The 17,064-nt window shown below is 35.9% G+C and overlaps 1 protein-coding gene across 1 annotated transcript; it reads left to right on the top strand.

The window, feature by feature from the left end:
- Positions 1–2,591: 2,591 nt before the first annotated feature.
- LOC121409920 (cholinesterase 1-like) lies at positions 2,592–15,019 on the top strand. Its single transcript, XM_041601704.1, has 10 exons — positions 2,592–3,774; positions 4,544–4,706; positions 6,280–6,357; positions 6,699–6,817; positions 7,363–7,524; positions 9,767–9,972; positions 12,109–12,356; positions 12,806–12,968; positions 13,317–13,486; positions 13,959–15,019. Exons 1-10 carry the CDS (start codon positions 3,385–3,387, stop codon positions 14,087–14,089), a joined length of 1,830 nt encoding a protein of 609 aa, XP_041457638.1. The 5' UTR covers positions 2,592–3,384; the 3' UTR covers positions 14,090–15,019.
- The last annotated feature ends 2,045 nt before the right edge of the window (positions 15,020–17,064 follow it).

The following is a 17,064-nucleotide window of genomic DNA, read 5'->3' on the forward strand; positions in this document are numbered from 1 at the left end:
ACCCCTATTCTGGGTGTACGTGTGCACCGCTAGGGGTACTCGGAAAGGGACAAGCCTGTGCACCTATGGGGTGTAAAATTGAACCCGAATTTCAATAGTGTGTAGAAAACAGAATGTAACAAGTAAAAAAAAATGGAAAAAATTGAGCCATATGATTTGTTCTGCTGTTCATAAAGCGGGCGCCTATGTAATATAGTTCCAACAAGTATATGATTTTACCGAAATTTAATTAAATATACTAATGATATGCTTTTGTAAAGTTAGATTGTGAAAGCTATCTAAAGGGATGCTCCGGGCTGAGGATAATATGATTTAAACAGATAAAGAAAAATCAGACAAACAAAGCACTGAAGATTTGATCAAAATCGGACTAGGAATAATAAAGTTATGGCATTTTAAAGATTTGCATTATTCCAGTGAAACATTTCTAGACATGTCTTCATGATTATTCAATGAGCTACTTTGATGATATTCCCCATTTGCTATTTGGTATTTTATTGTATGAAATTAAGTTTATTCATTTTTTAACTAAGTACTTAAAAAATTGTTTGACGACTGATTAAGTGCATTAGATCATTGCTGTAACTTATTTCATTATCAAGGAGACACGTTATTCACAGATGTATGAAAAAGTGAAACAATATTATGAATCCAGGTCAGAGCATAACAAAAAGGAAGGTGGGATATGACATCATCAATCCACCTAATGAATATTCATGATGACGGGTTACCAAAGCAATGAATTGTTAAAGAGAATGAAAGAAAGTTCACGAAAAAAAAACATTTCCAGGAACATAAAATGGAAGGATAAACAAAATACAAGTAGCAATAATTGTTTAGCCAAAAATTGTGCGACATTGCATCCATAAATATTCACATTTGGGGGATGAAATGAAATTAATAGCCTGTTATGATATTAAAGGTCAAGTCCACCTCAGAATAATGTTGATTTGAATCAATAGAGAAAAATCAGACAAGCACTATGCTGAAAATTTCATCAAAATCGGATGTCAAATAAAAGTTTCGCTTATTTTTAACAAAATAGTTATATGAACGAGCCAGTTACATCCAAATGAGAGAGTTGATGATGTCACTCACTCACTATTTCTTTTTTTTTATTGTTTGAATTATACAATATTTCAATTTTTACGAATTTGACGATTAGGACCTCCTTGCCTGAAGCACAAAATGTTAAAATAATGGAATTCCACGTGTTCTGGGAGGAATGAAACTTGATTTCACATGACAATGACGAGAAAATAAAAATATTTCATATTTCATATAATTAAATACAAAAGAAATAGTGAGTGAGTGATGTCATCAGTTCCTCATTTGCATACCGACCGAACCGTTTAGTGAAATATAGCGAAACTTTAAAATACCATAACTTTCTTATTTTACATCCGACTTTGATGAAATTTTCAGTGTTATGCTTGTTGAATTTTTCTCTTTTTATTCAAATCAAGTTTTTGTTGGGATGGACTTGTCCTTTGAGATTGAAATATATATTAATAGCCTATTAGAATAAATTCTTTTTTTTTTTTGTTTTTTTTTTGCTGCATGGATATAAACATGTTTGTGTTGTGTAGGCGTGCATGATGGTGAGTTTAATAAGACATTTCGTCTATATTTTCAATGTAAAAAATTACATTTGTCATGGGTTCATATACCAATATTGGATAGAAAGGGAGCATGCATGTTAGCAGGGTATTTTCTTTTTGTATCCCATATTGGGCTATTTCATTGCAACATTGCTTAAAATTTACTCGATTTTTTCACCCAACCAACATGCATGTTCCCATTTTATCCAGTATTAGGTAAACCTATTTTAGTTTGTATTTATGACCAAAAATGGAAGAGGGTTATAATAATATATTTGTAATATAATTATAATTTCATAATTACCATCATAAAAATCTACTTTTCTAGAAGGTATAGGATTACATAATTAATAACAATGAAAAATCGCATAAACGTGAGCGTTCATTTCAATACTTTTGCCATTTGTAATAAAACGTATCTTCTTTTCTGTCTTTTTTCTATTTATTCATTCATTCCTTCTGTCGTCTTTGTTCCTTCTTTGTTTTTTTCTCTGAAAATCCATCAGATAATAAGAAATGCCAAAACGTTATATAAAGAAGATATCTGCTGGTCAATCGAATCATCATCTTAATTCTGCATCATTAAATCGTTGGGTATGATCGACGAGTCGAAGAAATGACAAATTGAATTAAATTTTGTTGTCAAGTTTGAAAAATATATCTGAAAATCTTATTCTAAAAAAAAATGTATGAAGCGAAAATTCATGCTCGTCATCTAATTTTGAGAAAACAAAATACAATAAACAAATTGATTTTTTCTTATTATAGTTCCGGAGGAAATTTTTTTTCTATCCGTACTGTATATAATATATACTTTGCTTGTGATTTTTTTTTTTTTTTTTAGATTTGGCGAATATTATGCATTGAGAGCTAGAGACGAATAAAACTAAATCAAAATGAGTAAATAAGCGGGAATGAAGGTGAGAGCACTGGATTATGTTTCACAGAATGTGTAGAATTCACTCGAATCGGCCGGCCGGCGCGGGGAGTAGAGAAAATAAAGTACTTGTGTTGATCGACGTAGATGGCGCTATGTCTAAATTAGTGCATTACTCTCTATTGAGGGACGAAAGTAATGTTCTCGTTTCGCCAAAAACAACACTCATGAGTAATGTCCATAAGTACAGAGATCAGCAATCATAAAGGACGTCCTTACCTCCTTCCTGGTGATAAAAAGATAGGAAAATTGATAGATGGACTCCTGTCTATCTTGAACAGACAGAAAAATTGAAAATTGATAACAAAAATTCGCACGACTTTATCCTCAACATGGTTATAAGAGGGCCGGCGCACCGTGGCGTTTTATCCGACAATCTTCTTGCTTCTACGGTAAAATCTTTGCATCTCAGCCAATCAAAAACAGGAACGTTGCCAGGCGAAAAGATGATTAAACGCTCTTCAAGAGAATATACGTGCAGATCTTAAATCTACAAGATTAGCTGTTCCGATAAAGGATCTGATTTTATAACCAAGGACAGTTCCCCAGTCGCTCGTAAAGTTATGCTTAACAGTAACGAACGGCTTGATTTTATCTCTATTGCAGATAGTGTAGGTTTACACCGAAGATTATGATACCGAACCAATAGTTCCACCCCCAAAATCTTAAAACTAGGTCGTGTAATACAAGACTTATAGATTGATCTTAATATTTTACAATATAATTGATTGCGTGTAGTAACCTATGCAATCAATCATAAAAAAAACAATCAACCCGACAATCATTTGACAGCTCTTTGTAACACTAGCCCTGATCTCTAACTGTCAACGTTCCTTGCATTTGAGAATGGGGTCTATTTTACAATTTTCAGCATTTCTACATGTTACAATTACTCTATTCTCGTGTGTCTCTGGTCAAGCTGTTGGTAACCCAGTAATCACTCTTAATGGAGGGGGTAAGTTAGAAGGGATCACCATACCATACAGTGAATCACAATTTTTAAACTTGAGTAAATCGATCGATGCTTTCCTTGGGGTGCCGTTCGCTCACCCTCCTGTCGGAGATCGCCGGTTCGCCAATCCGGTACCAATCGACATCCAGGGCACCTATAATGCGACTTATAGCAGGGCAGAGTGTCCTCAACTAACTCCTTTGACTGATCTACCTGGAATTGAGATAGGTCGAGAAGTTAATGAAGATTGCCTCTATTTGAGCATCTACACACCATCCCCGAAGGTAAGTGTTGCAAAACACTTGTCCTCCCTAGTAATGAGAGTCGTTTAAAAATAAAATCGTCGTTTAAAACATCGTTGTGAGTACTGGAAGGGACCAATAAGAAGATTAAGTCAGTCATTCCAAAAGCTCACTGTAACAGATGCCACCGATTTATAACATCTTACAAACAACAAGGCAGGCATCGTTTGCCTGTATCAGTTTGTGACAAAATCTGTTTTATTTTTTGTTTGTTTATTTGTTTTTTAACAATTTTTTTTTCGTGCTCTGTGTACTTCAATTTATGCGTTATCGTCAACGATCGTCGTGGTCGTTGTCGCCACCCCCCAAAAAAAATCCACCACAAAGAAAACATAGATAGAAAGAGGAAACGAAAAGAAAAGGGGCAAATTGTAATTTTTTCGGTATATTATGTTGAAATCATTCACAAAATTTTATTTTGAAAAGATAAATTCGCTCGTTTTTATCGCTCGCGACTATTCAGACAATTTTCCCGTGGCCCAAATGCTTCCCCAATTATTTTACTCATTACGCAGTTTTCAATATGTTAAAGAGACTCAAATTTGAAGAATTTGACGTTTGGACTTTTTGTATGCAATCTTTAACAGTATATAATTATATTCTTATCTGCTTATTACTAAAAAAAATCCGTAACATTTTTTTGATATAAATATTGTATATACATCAGGTAAAGCTAAAGAAATGAAATATTCTCTTCATTCATTTCTTTCACAATGTTAATATTATATAAACTTTCACCCTTTTCTTTCAGCCAACATCCTTGGCTCCTGTGTTTGTATGGATACATGGAGGTGGCTACATGATCGGGGGTGGATCTGAACTTATTTATCAGCCTCTACCTATGGTCGCACTCTCAAATATTATCGTTGTCAATGTCAATTATAGACTGGGAGCATTCGGCTATTTTACATCAGGTAAAGTTAAAATTGTACATTATTAAATTAATTAATGAAATTGTTGTATGATTCAGATAATTGTTTTTCTATATATATATACATGGTGCAAGGTAGCTCCGCTATCACCTGCCTATTTTGAATTGGGACATGATGTCTTTTAGAGTGAAATAAGAGAAAAGGGGTGAAAAAAATGAGAGAAAAAAATCTAGGGTGCCAGTCATAATTAAGAATGGAACGAAGTACACGCAGAAATAAGATAAAGAAAGATGCTTTGTAAATACATGTAGCTTATATGGATACGTATATGTTTGTAAAACGAAGGGGGAAACCACATGAAATATTAGAGTTCATAAGCCTACATTAATTTGTACATTGTATATGCTATCTTGCTGTGTGGGAGGGGCACGGGATTGGTTTTGTTTTTAATCACGAAGAATCGTTTCGTTTACAATCAACAAGTTGCATTTTAAGAAGTAAGGCATGCATGCACAATGTAGATTAATAGATAAAAATTTGATATGATGGTCAGTTTCAAAGTTCATTGTTGGTGTTTTGACAACTAGCGAAACGACTGAAACGCTGACTTGACAGATAAAATGCTTTATCTGTTTATAGGAACAGGATACACAAGATGTAACAGGACTATTATTTGGCCTATTTGTAGTATGTTTAATTTTTGTTGATGAATTTATTTTATGTGATTCCGATCGCTTAAAAAGTTGCTAGCGATTACGATTTTATTACGTTTTCAAGTCATAGTTTTAACAATAAAACTTCTTGTCGGTTGTTTAAGACGAGTTAAATACTTCATAAATGAATGTCATTCGGCTACATGAGCAAAATGCTTCTGTTCCATTTGGAAACAAATGTAAACACAGGGAAATTGAGAAGTTGGCCAATTTTTTTTAATGAAAGATTAAAATGATTCATTAACTACCCTATCTTATATAAAATGTTTCTCTTCCATGTGAGAAAAAGGTAGACCTACTCAAAGGAAACCAAAACCCAAGGAGAGAAGCAATCTTATTGGAAAGAGTAAAATGAGAGGAACAATTTAAAAAAAGTTTCATCAAAATCCGTTATGAAATTAGCAAGTTATGGACGATTTGAAGTCTTGTTGTACTGACTATGTGGATCCTCAAATTGGCAAACGTGCTTCAAAATGGCTGAATTTGTGGACAACTCTCCATTTGTTTTGTACACATATTTTCATATTTTCCCCTTTATTTTACATATTTCACATTCACTCCTGACCTTGACATAAATGGTGTGGATTATATTCTTCCATGACATATTTTGTGCTCAATAGGAGACAAGATGCAATTTGGAAGATAATGAGGAAAATCTGAAAATTTGTGTACAAAACAAATGGAGAAAAATCAGCCATTTTGAAGCACGTTTGCCAATTTGAGGATGCCCATAGAAAGTACAACAAGAATTTTCAAACTCCCATAACTTGCTTATTTCGTAACCGATTTTGATGACATTTTTTTTTAATTGTTCCTCTTATTTTACTCTTTCCAATAAGATTACTTCTCCTCTTGGGTTTTGGTTTCCTTTAATGTCAAATTGACGACTTTTAAACCTGCAGGTGATGATGTGGCTAAAGGGAATTATGGGATGTTGGATCAGGTTATGGCTCTTCAGTGGGTTCAAGATAACATAGAAGGTAAATAAAATTATTTCTACATTCATTAATAGATGAGTGGTTTATTGCATGACTGTCACGGTCTAACTTCTGTATTACATAGTCTTCCTAATCTCCGTTTAGTAGCTTTATTCTTGCTCTTTATAACCTTTTCCCCTCCTGTATGAGCTATTCCTGCATATATACATATTATATTGTGTGTATTTTATATTGTTTGTATTTATGCTGCATTTTTTTTTTTAATAAATGAATTGAATTGTTTTGGATGTCTATCATCGTCAAAATAAATAAACAATCTTTGTTCCCCCAGTTCAGTATATCCCATAGCTCCTCACCCTTAATCGTAAATTTCGAATATATAGCTTTCGGTGGAGACCCCAGGAGGGTAACGATAGGAGGAGAAAGTGCTGGTGGATCTAGCGTCAACCTACTGTCCTTATCAACTCTTACTGATGACCTTTTCCAACAGACAATAATGCAGGTAAAATAGAGGAATTTAGATACTTCCCATGTAGTATCGGTAATTTAGATTATAATGTTATTACTGTTGTTTTGTTAATACCATTAGTATGATAATGGTGTCATAATTGTCATTATGGTAGGATATTGTTAATACTATCATAAATGTCATTGTTGTTCCTGCTGTTTTGAAAGTGGTTTGTTTTCATTATCAATCAATCTTGCCAGATGTCATGCAATTGAATAATTTATATAATGTGTTTTAATTATGTTTAATTTCTGTCTTACATAGTCATCTGATATTGACCAATAGATGGATAAATTTACAGATGATAATCAAGGACATTTCGTAAGGATTACAAGCACGATCTGGGAAACCATCCTCATTTCAGAATCATGACCGGGCTGTGTATCATCAGTACAGCGCATTAGAATCTTTATGTTAGCTTACTTACTTGATTACCTGTATTGTCACATGAATGATTTCAAACAATCGGGTCAGAATCCATGTCACCGATCTATCATAATGTTGGGAAATTTCTTTATAAATTCGTATCATTTCAACAGAGTGGCAACGCACTTTGCCCTTGGTCTTGGACGACAAATGAACATGGAGCAAGAGCAGGTCGAGAACTCGCCATGTCTCTAGGGTGTCCGACTGAGGACAGTTCAACAATGGTTGCTTGCTTGAGAGAAGTACCTCAACGAAACCTTACCGATGCTATGGTTGTAAGCAACAATGATGAAGAAAAGAATTATTCAAGTAGAAGTGAAGAGTTTGATTGCAAAGGGGTTAGGTCCACTTTGGACCATTCCGAGAAAAAACATGTTTTTTATTCTCACTTAATGCAATATTCTTATGAATAACTGAATTGTTACGATGTACTACCTTATCATGTGAACATAAAATTGGGTATAAAAGAAATCTACCTGTCTTGATTTATTTTTCTATATATTTAAAAAAAATAATCATTGTGGGCCTAACCGCTTTTGTAAGCAAACAGAAATGAATCCAATCTCTTTTGATTTTGATGCCCCTTTTATTCATGTTTTCATTTGAATATCAAATTTTTTTGGTATCATCAGAGCGACTAAAAAGTTCGAGGTTTTGAGACAGAAAACAATAAAATTTACGAAAAATGGACCTAACTTCTTTTGACAAATGAGCTCTTCAGAAGAGTTTGGTTGCAAAAGGAGTTAGGTCCACTCCAAGAAAATCATTTTTTTTTAATTCTCCCCTATTGCAATATTCTTATGCGAAACTAAATTTTCACGATACCCTACCATGAGAACATAAAATTGGGTATAAAACAAATCTACCTGTCTTCATATTTTTTTTTAGAATATTCTTTTCCAAAAACAGAGTCTGTGTGGACCTAACTCCTTTCGCAACCAAACTGAGATGGACCTAACCCCTTTTGAAAGAAAAAATCTTTGCCATTTTAGTTCACTTTTAAATTGCTATTTAATCTTTTCTTTGGTACACTCTTAAAAAGAATTGGTCAAAATGACCAATCTGTTGGTTAATATGTGTCCGACCGATAAAATTGGTCAATATCAACCAAAATTTTGGTCGATTTGAACCAATAATTTGGTTGCTTTTGACCAATTTTATCGGTCGGACAAATATTAACCAACACATTGGTCATTTTGACCAATCAATTTTTAGAGTGTAGCATCTTGTACAGAGCATATACATTGAGACGAAAAATCAAATTTGATGAAAAATGGACCCAACCACTTTTGCAAGTGAGCTCTTCGAAAAGGTGGAGGGATACTTTCCATAGTAAAATTTGCCAAGCCAAGACCCCCCCCCCTCAAAAAAAGGTCTCCGCTTTCAAGGGGGGGGGCACACTTGTGCTAGAACGAAATATTTGCATTACAAATTTTGATTATGCTTCTCATAAGGGCTGGATATGCACCCCCAGTAATCTAAACGTAGATGGAGAAAAGGAAGGAGTAGACATAGAAGCAGAAGAATCAGTAGTAGACGTAGAAAAGTAGGGATAGACATAGATGTATATGCACCCAGAAGTCGTTAAGGAAGGAGTAAAAGGAGAAGAAGAAGAATCAAGAATAGACGTAAAAGTAGACGTAGAAGTAGAAAAGTAAATGTATTATACCAATAAATCGTAAAGGAAGGAGTGGACATAGAAGAAGAAAAATCAAGAGTAAACGCAAAGGAGAAGCAGAAAAGTAGAGATAGACACAGATGCATTACACCCAAAAATCGCTAAGGAAGGAGCAAAAGGAGATCAAGTGTAGACGTAAAAGTAGACGTAGAAGTAGAAAAGTACATTGTATTATACCAAGAAATCTTAAAGGAAGGAGTGGACGTAGAAGAAGAAGAATCAAGGCTAGACATTCAATTAGAAGCAGAAAAGTAGGCAGAGAAACAGATGCATTACACCCAGAAATAATAAGGAATGAATAGACGTAGAATCATCAGGAGTAGACGTGAATGTAGAAGCGGAAAAGTATGGACAGACATACTAAATTAGAGGTAAAGGTAAATGTAGATGCATGTAGGAGTATGAGTGGAAGTATACATTTACACAACTAATTTCTTTATTTGCATGACGTCGTGTTAATTCGAATTCATTAAGATGACATCGTGTTTTTATTTCTGCAAATCCCGACGTTATCATGGTTATACGTCTGTTTTAAATTGAAATAAAATACTAGTGTATGAAAGAGGGCATCCCTCATTATTAACGTCGTGATGTACTTCTGTTTGCAGCACGATGTTAAATATTTACATCGTGTATCGAATCAATGTGATTTCGACAGTCCCGTCATGAGGTCATGATTTTGATGGGTTTCTGATTCCATACATAGGCTGGAACTATAAGATGACTGTCAATTCATGGGAACATTTCAAAACACTTCACCGTAAGAACTCTGATATAAATAAATGATTTACAAAAATAAACTTTCTCAACTTTTCGTACTCCAACTTACTCTATTTCAGACCATCTCATCAGCGCTTTCTTCGCCTGTAGTCGATGGTTACTTTCTATTGGACACTCCCTTGGAGTTGATCAACCGTCGTCAATTTAAGGTACAACCAACCCTGATGGGTACAAACGAGGATGAGGGTGCAGGTGGCGCCTTGAGTCTGTTTCCCGGCACAGCTCGTTCAGAAACGCCCCCTCTCATGAACATCTCATTCTTTAGGTAGGACAAGTCTCACTTGACAGGTACTAGAAGTTAGTTGGATGTAATTTCTTTTGTTACACATCAGTGTGTACATTTTTACTGGTAGTCATCTGTTACAAGCTATATTTGGCCCTGACACAAGCTCTTAAACCCCAACGTGACTTGCTCATTTAAGAATATTACTGGCGGTTAGTTGAACACGATGTTTCGCACTCCATTAAGATGATAAATTTTCTGCTATACATGAGACAGTGATTATTTCCATTATTAAATGCGGCCAATTTATGTTTGAATTCAAAGTTTAATGAAGTTTGGATGTTTCCCTCTCTCTCTCATTTGTAGAGGAGCTTGTTTAATCAATTATTATATAATTATCTAAATTTTGAAGCCAAGTGTTAATTGCTTTAGTTGTCTGGAAAAAGGTCTTATGATTGATTCATGCACGGATATATATAAAAAAAATCCAACTGTTAAATCAGTAGGGTTTGACTGTTTACCATGACATCTTACTGATTGCTTCCGGTTTGTTAAGTAACTTTTGAACCACATAAGTGTACCCGATACTCCATATATTTTTCTAATTTAAATAACAACATTTCATGATTAATTGTGTCAAAACATTTAGATATATCTAAAGAAAACAAGCGCCTACCATTTCGAGATTATTTAGTGCATCATACCAGTCATCAATAAAACGATGGAGACAAGTTACTGTAGAATGTTTTAAAAAAGCAGACTGATCAGAAGTTATCAAATCATTTTCAATTAAATAAGAATGAAGACATTTCTGAACTAATTTTTTCCATAATTTTGGCAAGATGGCATACAACTGAAATCGGTCTGTAATTTGAACATGAATCCTTTGACCCCTTTCCTTTATAAATAGGTGTTACTCTTGAATACTTCCAGTCATGAAATACGATTCCATTTTTTAAAGAGTAAATAAAAATACAAGTCAACGACGAAAGTATGAGAGGTGATGATATATTAAGAAATTTACTATCAAAATCTAAAATGTCTAAGTTGCTAATGCAACTAAGATTAGATAAAAGCCTCAAAACCTCACTCTCGGATATAATTTTCATATCAAAAGTATGAATACATTTTGGGTTTTTCCAATTCGGTAATTTGCAATGATTAAAAGAATTAGTAATATTTCTTCCAACATTAGCATAGTGTTCGTTGAGGTTTTCAGGACTTAGGTCATTATGAACAGAGTTTGAATATTTCATATTACCAGTCGCCATATTAAGTTCTTTCCAAAGCTTCAACTTAGATGAAATTTCAATAAAGTATTTCCATTTTGCTTCACGAATAGACGAGAGAACTTTATTTCTGACTTTACGATATTCATCTTTAAAGTCATCATCATCATCAGACTTGTCTATCACGTTGATATATAAGTTCGAGAATGTCATTAGTCATCCAAGGATTATATCTATTCTTTACCCGTACTTCTTTAATAGGAGTATGTTGATTACATATTGATAAAAAATGCTTCCTTCCATTTGAACCATATCTGATCATTAATAACTGAACTGTCATATAACGGACTTTTCGCTGGAATACGCGGACGGACCTTTTATACGATGGTTGTTGATTTTGGGAGAGACTTTTGGGGCCGTGGTGAAAGACTGGCCTATAATGCAAGTTGTGTGACATAAGAATTTATTTTCCTTTCGCATCCACAACGGAAGCTTTCAATCTGCTGTTCGTGTGCAAATACTATGGAAGCAGCGATATATCCGATTTAGGATGAGTTTCTAGAGCCACATTTGGCTCCTCCTAGAGCTCGAGGTAGCCACCCGGAGGTCCACCATTGACGAAAAAAACACTTTCTTATTCATGTCATAATCTGTAAGCCTAGCGTTTCTAATATCTCCAGCCGAGCCCAACTGCTAGAGTACAATCGCGGGCTCAGGGGGCATGGTATGGTGACTTGTCGTACGTATACATGAAAACACGGAATTTAATCTCTCAACTTGGAATGACATAATTAAAGGTGTCGCATATAAGTATTTTGCACAAATCTAGGGCATGTAACACAAAGCTCAGCAATGATTTTAGAACAGTTGTCAACGATTGATTCCATTGACTTTAAGAAAGCGGTCCATAGCAAACTTAGCAAACAATTTGCTGGTTTTGATTTTGCAGAAGCCTTATACAATCTCAGACGTACAACGACGCAACCGACATTGAAGTTGCTGCCATTGAGAACGAGTACGTTGATTGGTCCGTGGCCGATGATCCAAACGGAAATCAAATCGATGGGTTCATACGACTAAGTACCGATATTGACTTTGCCTGTCCAACGGAGTATTTGGCCCGAGCTTTAGAATCATCCGGGGCTGATGTTTATCGATACGAGATGACACACGACCCATCATGGTCGATATATGCAGGTATCCTTCTATCTCTTACCGTCATGATTTGCTAGAATAAGAATAAATATATATATAATGCATGTTGATTGGTTGCCAGTTTGAAAAGAACGGTTGTAAGTAATCATGTTAGAATTTTATCACGCGGTTATGATATTGTGTCTGTAAGTATAAGTCAGTGATGTGTGGGAAGGGGATGGTTGTCTTTCTGGAGTTGCCTTATTCACTGGATAAAAAAAAAGGTTCAAAGAACATTTGAAAAGCAAAACAAAAAAGCGATAACGTCAATGCTACGTTATGAAGCACTTTTCTGTTTAAAATACAAAAATCCGAGGGTAGGGAGGGGGAATATTTGACTACTGCCCCTGCCCCCCCCCCTCGGGTATGCCAACGGAAGTTAATATTACCTGATTTCTCTAGCAGTGAATATACAGTATAGAATGAATTCTCCGCTTATATTCTTTCTGCAGGTATTCCAAAGTGGTTGGGGGCAGCACACGCAGAGGATCTTCAATACGTCTTCACATGGGGTTTGAATCCTGCACCTATCGCCCAAATCGTTGGTCAATCAGACGAAGAAAAGGCATTGTCCGTTCAATTTGTTCGTTACTGGGCAAACTTTGTGATATCAGGGTGCGTGCAGTCCCTTTCAGTGTTAGGTTTACTCATCTATTTTGAAATATTTAGGAATTAAACTTATTTGTCCTCGTTTATAATAAGTACGAACATCATTTTCCTGTATAAGAGTTAAATTGAGTAAGATTATGATTGTTTCAGAGTGCACAATCGGAAGAATGATCTTTCACATGAATACAATAAATAACAACAATATCAGTAGTATGAAGAATGGGGAGGGAGAGGAGGAGGAGAAGAAGAAGAAGAAAAAGGAGAAGAAGAAGAAGGAGGAGGATGAGAGGAGGAGGGACAGTGGAAAAGAAACGGGAGATGATCGCCACTGTCTTTTGTATTGAACAATTTCAGGAACCCTAATGGACCATTAGACACTGGAGACTACCCAGAATGGCCAAGGTATACGATGCCTGGTCAAGAATACAAGAAGTTATCTTTGGATATGGCAAATGACCGTGCGATGAGAGCATCGCAGTGTTCGCTATGGAGGAACTTTCTTCCAGGTCTCAGAATCCAAGCAGGTGCGTGCATGATTTACATTTTTAAGTAAATCTATAATAACGTTCACTTAACGTCGTCATCGGAGCCATCATCAACGTTTATGTCACCATTGTTATCATCATTGTTATCGTTACTGTAATCATTAATATACTTCAATATTAACCTTCTTTCTTTATTTCTTTATTTCTTGCTTGTTTTAATAGATTAGTATTCAGTAGTAGTAGTCGTAGTGGTGGTGGTAGTAGTAGTAAGAGAGGTACAAATCGTAATATAAGTCGCTGTGGAAAAGAGGAAAAGAGGTGGTTATAAAAATGAAACCTATATCATATACTGGTTTCATTACCCAAAAGGTAAATATAATAGCCGATTATTAGCCCCCCCCCCCCTCCCTAATTTGGCGTTATTTTTCTTCGGAATCAAGCTTTTCAATTTGAAAAGTAACTTTTATTCATATTTTTCAAACATTTTCTATTTATTTATCTTCAAACCCAGATCCTGTTGATGATATCTACGAAGATTGGCAGGACCAGTTTGAAAGATGGAAGACTACTGATCTACCATCCTGGACGATTGAGTTTGAAAATTATAAACAAAGTAATTCTTGCAACACAGAAGTGCCATAAAATATCGTCCATAAACTATTTGATGAAACCAACAATAAAATACTAGTAAATGAAATTCAGATTCGGTTATTGCTTTCATTTGTAATACATTTTCATGTTATTTTTTGTAAACATTTAGATAATCAGCATCTATTTAGGTCAGCACTGAGGCAATCGTCGTTATGTTTAAATAATTATTATTGTAGTAATTATGTACATTGAAATATAATTCTGATTTTCAGAGAGAAGATAGGCAGTGATGACTCTTCTGTTCATAATTCAAAATTATTTGTGATAGTTCTCATTATGATCAGTACTTAACTTCGACTTTCGTGATTCAATCAACACTTTGTCATTTGATTTTTAACCCTGAATTCAAAATGAATGTTTCTTTCAGTGCGTATTTTGGATGGTCCTATCATTCATCATTCTCCTCAGATTTTCTTCCAAAGCGCCCTCATTTAATTGAAATGGTGAAAAGCCATGTCGTGCTAAAAGCCCCCTCACACCTAATCGAATGTAGGTGGACGAAGAGAAAATGCACGAAATGCACGCGAATTCAAATAAAATTTCCGTCAAATCATGCGATCAGTAACTATTGTAAATTTTATCAACGAATGGTAAGCGAAAGATAAATATGACATGCGAAGGATATCGATTTTTCGGTTCACCTCTTTTAGTAAATTGCAGCCGGAGGCGAGCGAAGGGTTGCTTTAACCCCAAAAGAGAACGAACAGTGAGCAATGGTTTGATATGGCGTGCGATTAGAAACGAAGACGAGGGAATAGATCGGGCGTTCTTGTACGTTTGTGTGCACTCCTCGGGGTGTAAAAAGCGACCAGGTCCAACCGGATTTCAGTACGGCCAGAGAAGTCATCCACGTAACATGCCATATTATTCGTCTTCTCACTCGCTCGCATTTGCAATCCATAGTTTGTCTTAGTATAATTTAGCCTTGTTACAACCGATAATCCCGACCTTTCGTTTGAGGACGCGGACGCTTATTTACAACGGTAGTTGACTTTGGAAGGGACTTTTTGGGCCCGTCATCATGGTCGTAAAACTCAGTCCTGCAATGCAAATTGTGTGACATGAGATTTTTTTTTCGTTTCGCATCTGCGACGGAAACATTCAATATGCGTTTCGTGTGCAAAATTCTGGTTGCTACTATGGTAACAGCGATTTGTCCGATTGAGGACGACTTTCCAAAGCCACATTTGACTCCTCCTAGAGCTCGAGAGGCCGCCCGGGGGGCCCACTTCCATTGATTAGTGGATACCAGTAGCGACCACCCGTAAAAGGGGACAGAGTGGGCAGGTACGTTACGTATATAGGCCTATGTAACGTTATAAGGGTGTCAAAACGATGTTTAAAATGCTGAAAAAAGGGATATATATCCAATACTTGTAGGGTTTCACAAGCCAAATACTTGTTAAGAGATGCATTTTTATAATCTGGAAAAGAATTGCTTCCCTTGTTTAGCATGTTTAGGGTACTTTTCGAAACCCCATGGTCGTGCCTGGTATCCACTCATCAATGGAAGTGGTCCCCCGGAATTTGAATCTAATCCCATTTCTGGGGAATGTAAAACATAATGCCACTCACATCGTGTGCGAGAGGCATATCGTTTGTGTATAAGGAGTAAACAAAAGAAACAAAGAAACAAAAGGAAACGAGTTCAAAGGTATCGCATATGATGTGTACATATCAACGCATGCGAAATGTTCGGCTGGAGAGGTTGATCTTATCCATGAAATCAATTGCCAGTGATCCACCAATAATCCACATTAAATGTAATATTGATTCGATGGACTGTAATGATCTATATTTAAGCCTTCATTCAGTAAGTTTTTCCTCACTCAATATGTTCTCGGTTTGTTTGAAAAACCACTTTCTTATCCATGTCATAAATCTATTTTAGGTCCTGCATTTTGAATATCTCCAGCCATCAGTCGTAATATACATGCATGAATGCGGTACGTGTGTCGCGGAAAGGGATTTTGCACACGAAAAGCAGATTTGTCGGGCCTGTAACCCCCCTGTTACACAAAGCTTAGCATTGATCGTAGAGCAGTTTTCTACGTTTGATTCTATTGACTGTAATGCACAATCAATCTTAAAAATCAAGTGTGTGATTAAGCGTTAACTTTTGTGTTAGGGGACCCTAATACTAGCGTCCGTGATGATTGCGAAAGGTCCCAAATGTCGCACCAACGCATAATGTCGTAGATTGCGACATTCCCGACCTTTCGTTTGAGGACGCGAACGCTAATTTACAACGGTAGTTGATTTTGGAAGAGACTTTTTGGGCCCGTCGTAAAACTCTAGCCGGCAATGCAAATTGTGTGACATGAGATTTTTTTTTCGTTTCGCATCTGCGACGGAAACGTTCAATATGCGTTTCGTGTGCAAAATTCTGGTTGCTACTATGGTAACAGCGATATATCCGATTGAGGACGACTATCCAAAGCCACATTTGATTCCTCCTAGAGCTCGAGAGGCCGCCCGGGGGGCCCACTTCCATTGATTAGTGGATACCAAGAGCAACCACGCGTAAAAGGGGACAGAGTGGGCAAGTACATTACGTATAGACCTATGTAGCGTTATAAGGGTGTCAAAACGATGTTTAAAATGCTGAAAAAGGGATACTGACATATCCAATACTTGTAGGGTGTCACAATCCAAATACTAATTAAGAGATGCATTTTCATAATATGAAAAAGACTTACTTCCATTGTTTAGGGTGCTTTTCGAAACTTCATTGTCGCGCATGGTATCCACTCATCAATGGAAGTGGTCCCCCCGGAATTTGAATCTAATCCCCATTTCTGGGGAACGTAAAACATAATGCCCCTCAAATCATGTGCTCGAGGCATATCGTTTGTGTAGAAGGCGTACACAATAGAACAAAGAAACCCGTTAGCTCAAACCATGGACCCTATAGGGTCCGCGTGCTTAAACGTATTGTACATGTATATGCTGTGTACAGAAATGGT

Source organism: Lytechinus variegatus, chromosome 3 (assembly GCF_018143015.1).
Source record: "Lytechinus variegatus isolate NC3 chromosome 3, Lvar_3.0, whole genome shotgun sequence".
Taxonomy (NCBI): domain Eukaryota; kingdom Metazoa; phylum Echinodermata; class Echinoidea; order Temnopleuroida; family Toxopneustidae; genus Lytechinus; species Lytechinus variegatus.

Coding starts and splice junctions, on each gene's coding strand:
- LOC121409920 (XM_041601704.1), top strand. CDS start 3,385: ATGGGGTCTATTTTACAATTTTCAGCATTTCTACATGTTACAATTACT. Junction 3,775..4,543: donor TCTACACACCATCCCCGAAG/GTAAGTGTTGCA, acceptor CTTTTCTTTCAG/CCAACATCCTTGGCTCCTGT. Junction 9,973..12,108: donor ATGAACATCTCATTCTTTAG/GTAGGACAAGTC, acceptor TTGATTTTGCAG/AAGCCTTATACAATCTCAGA.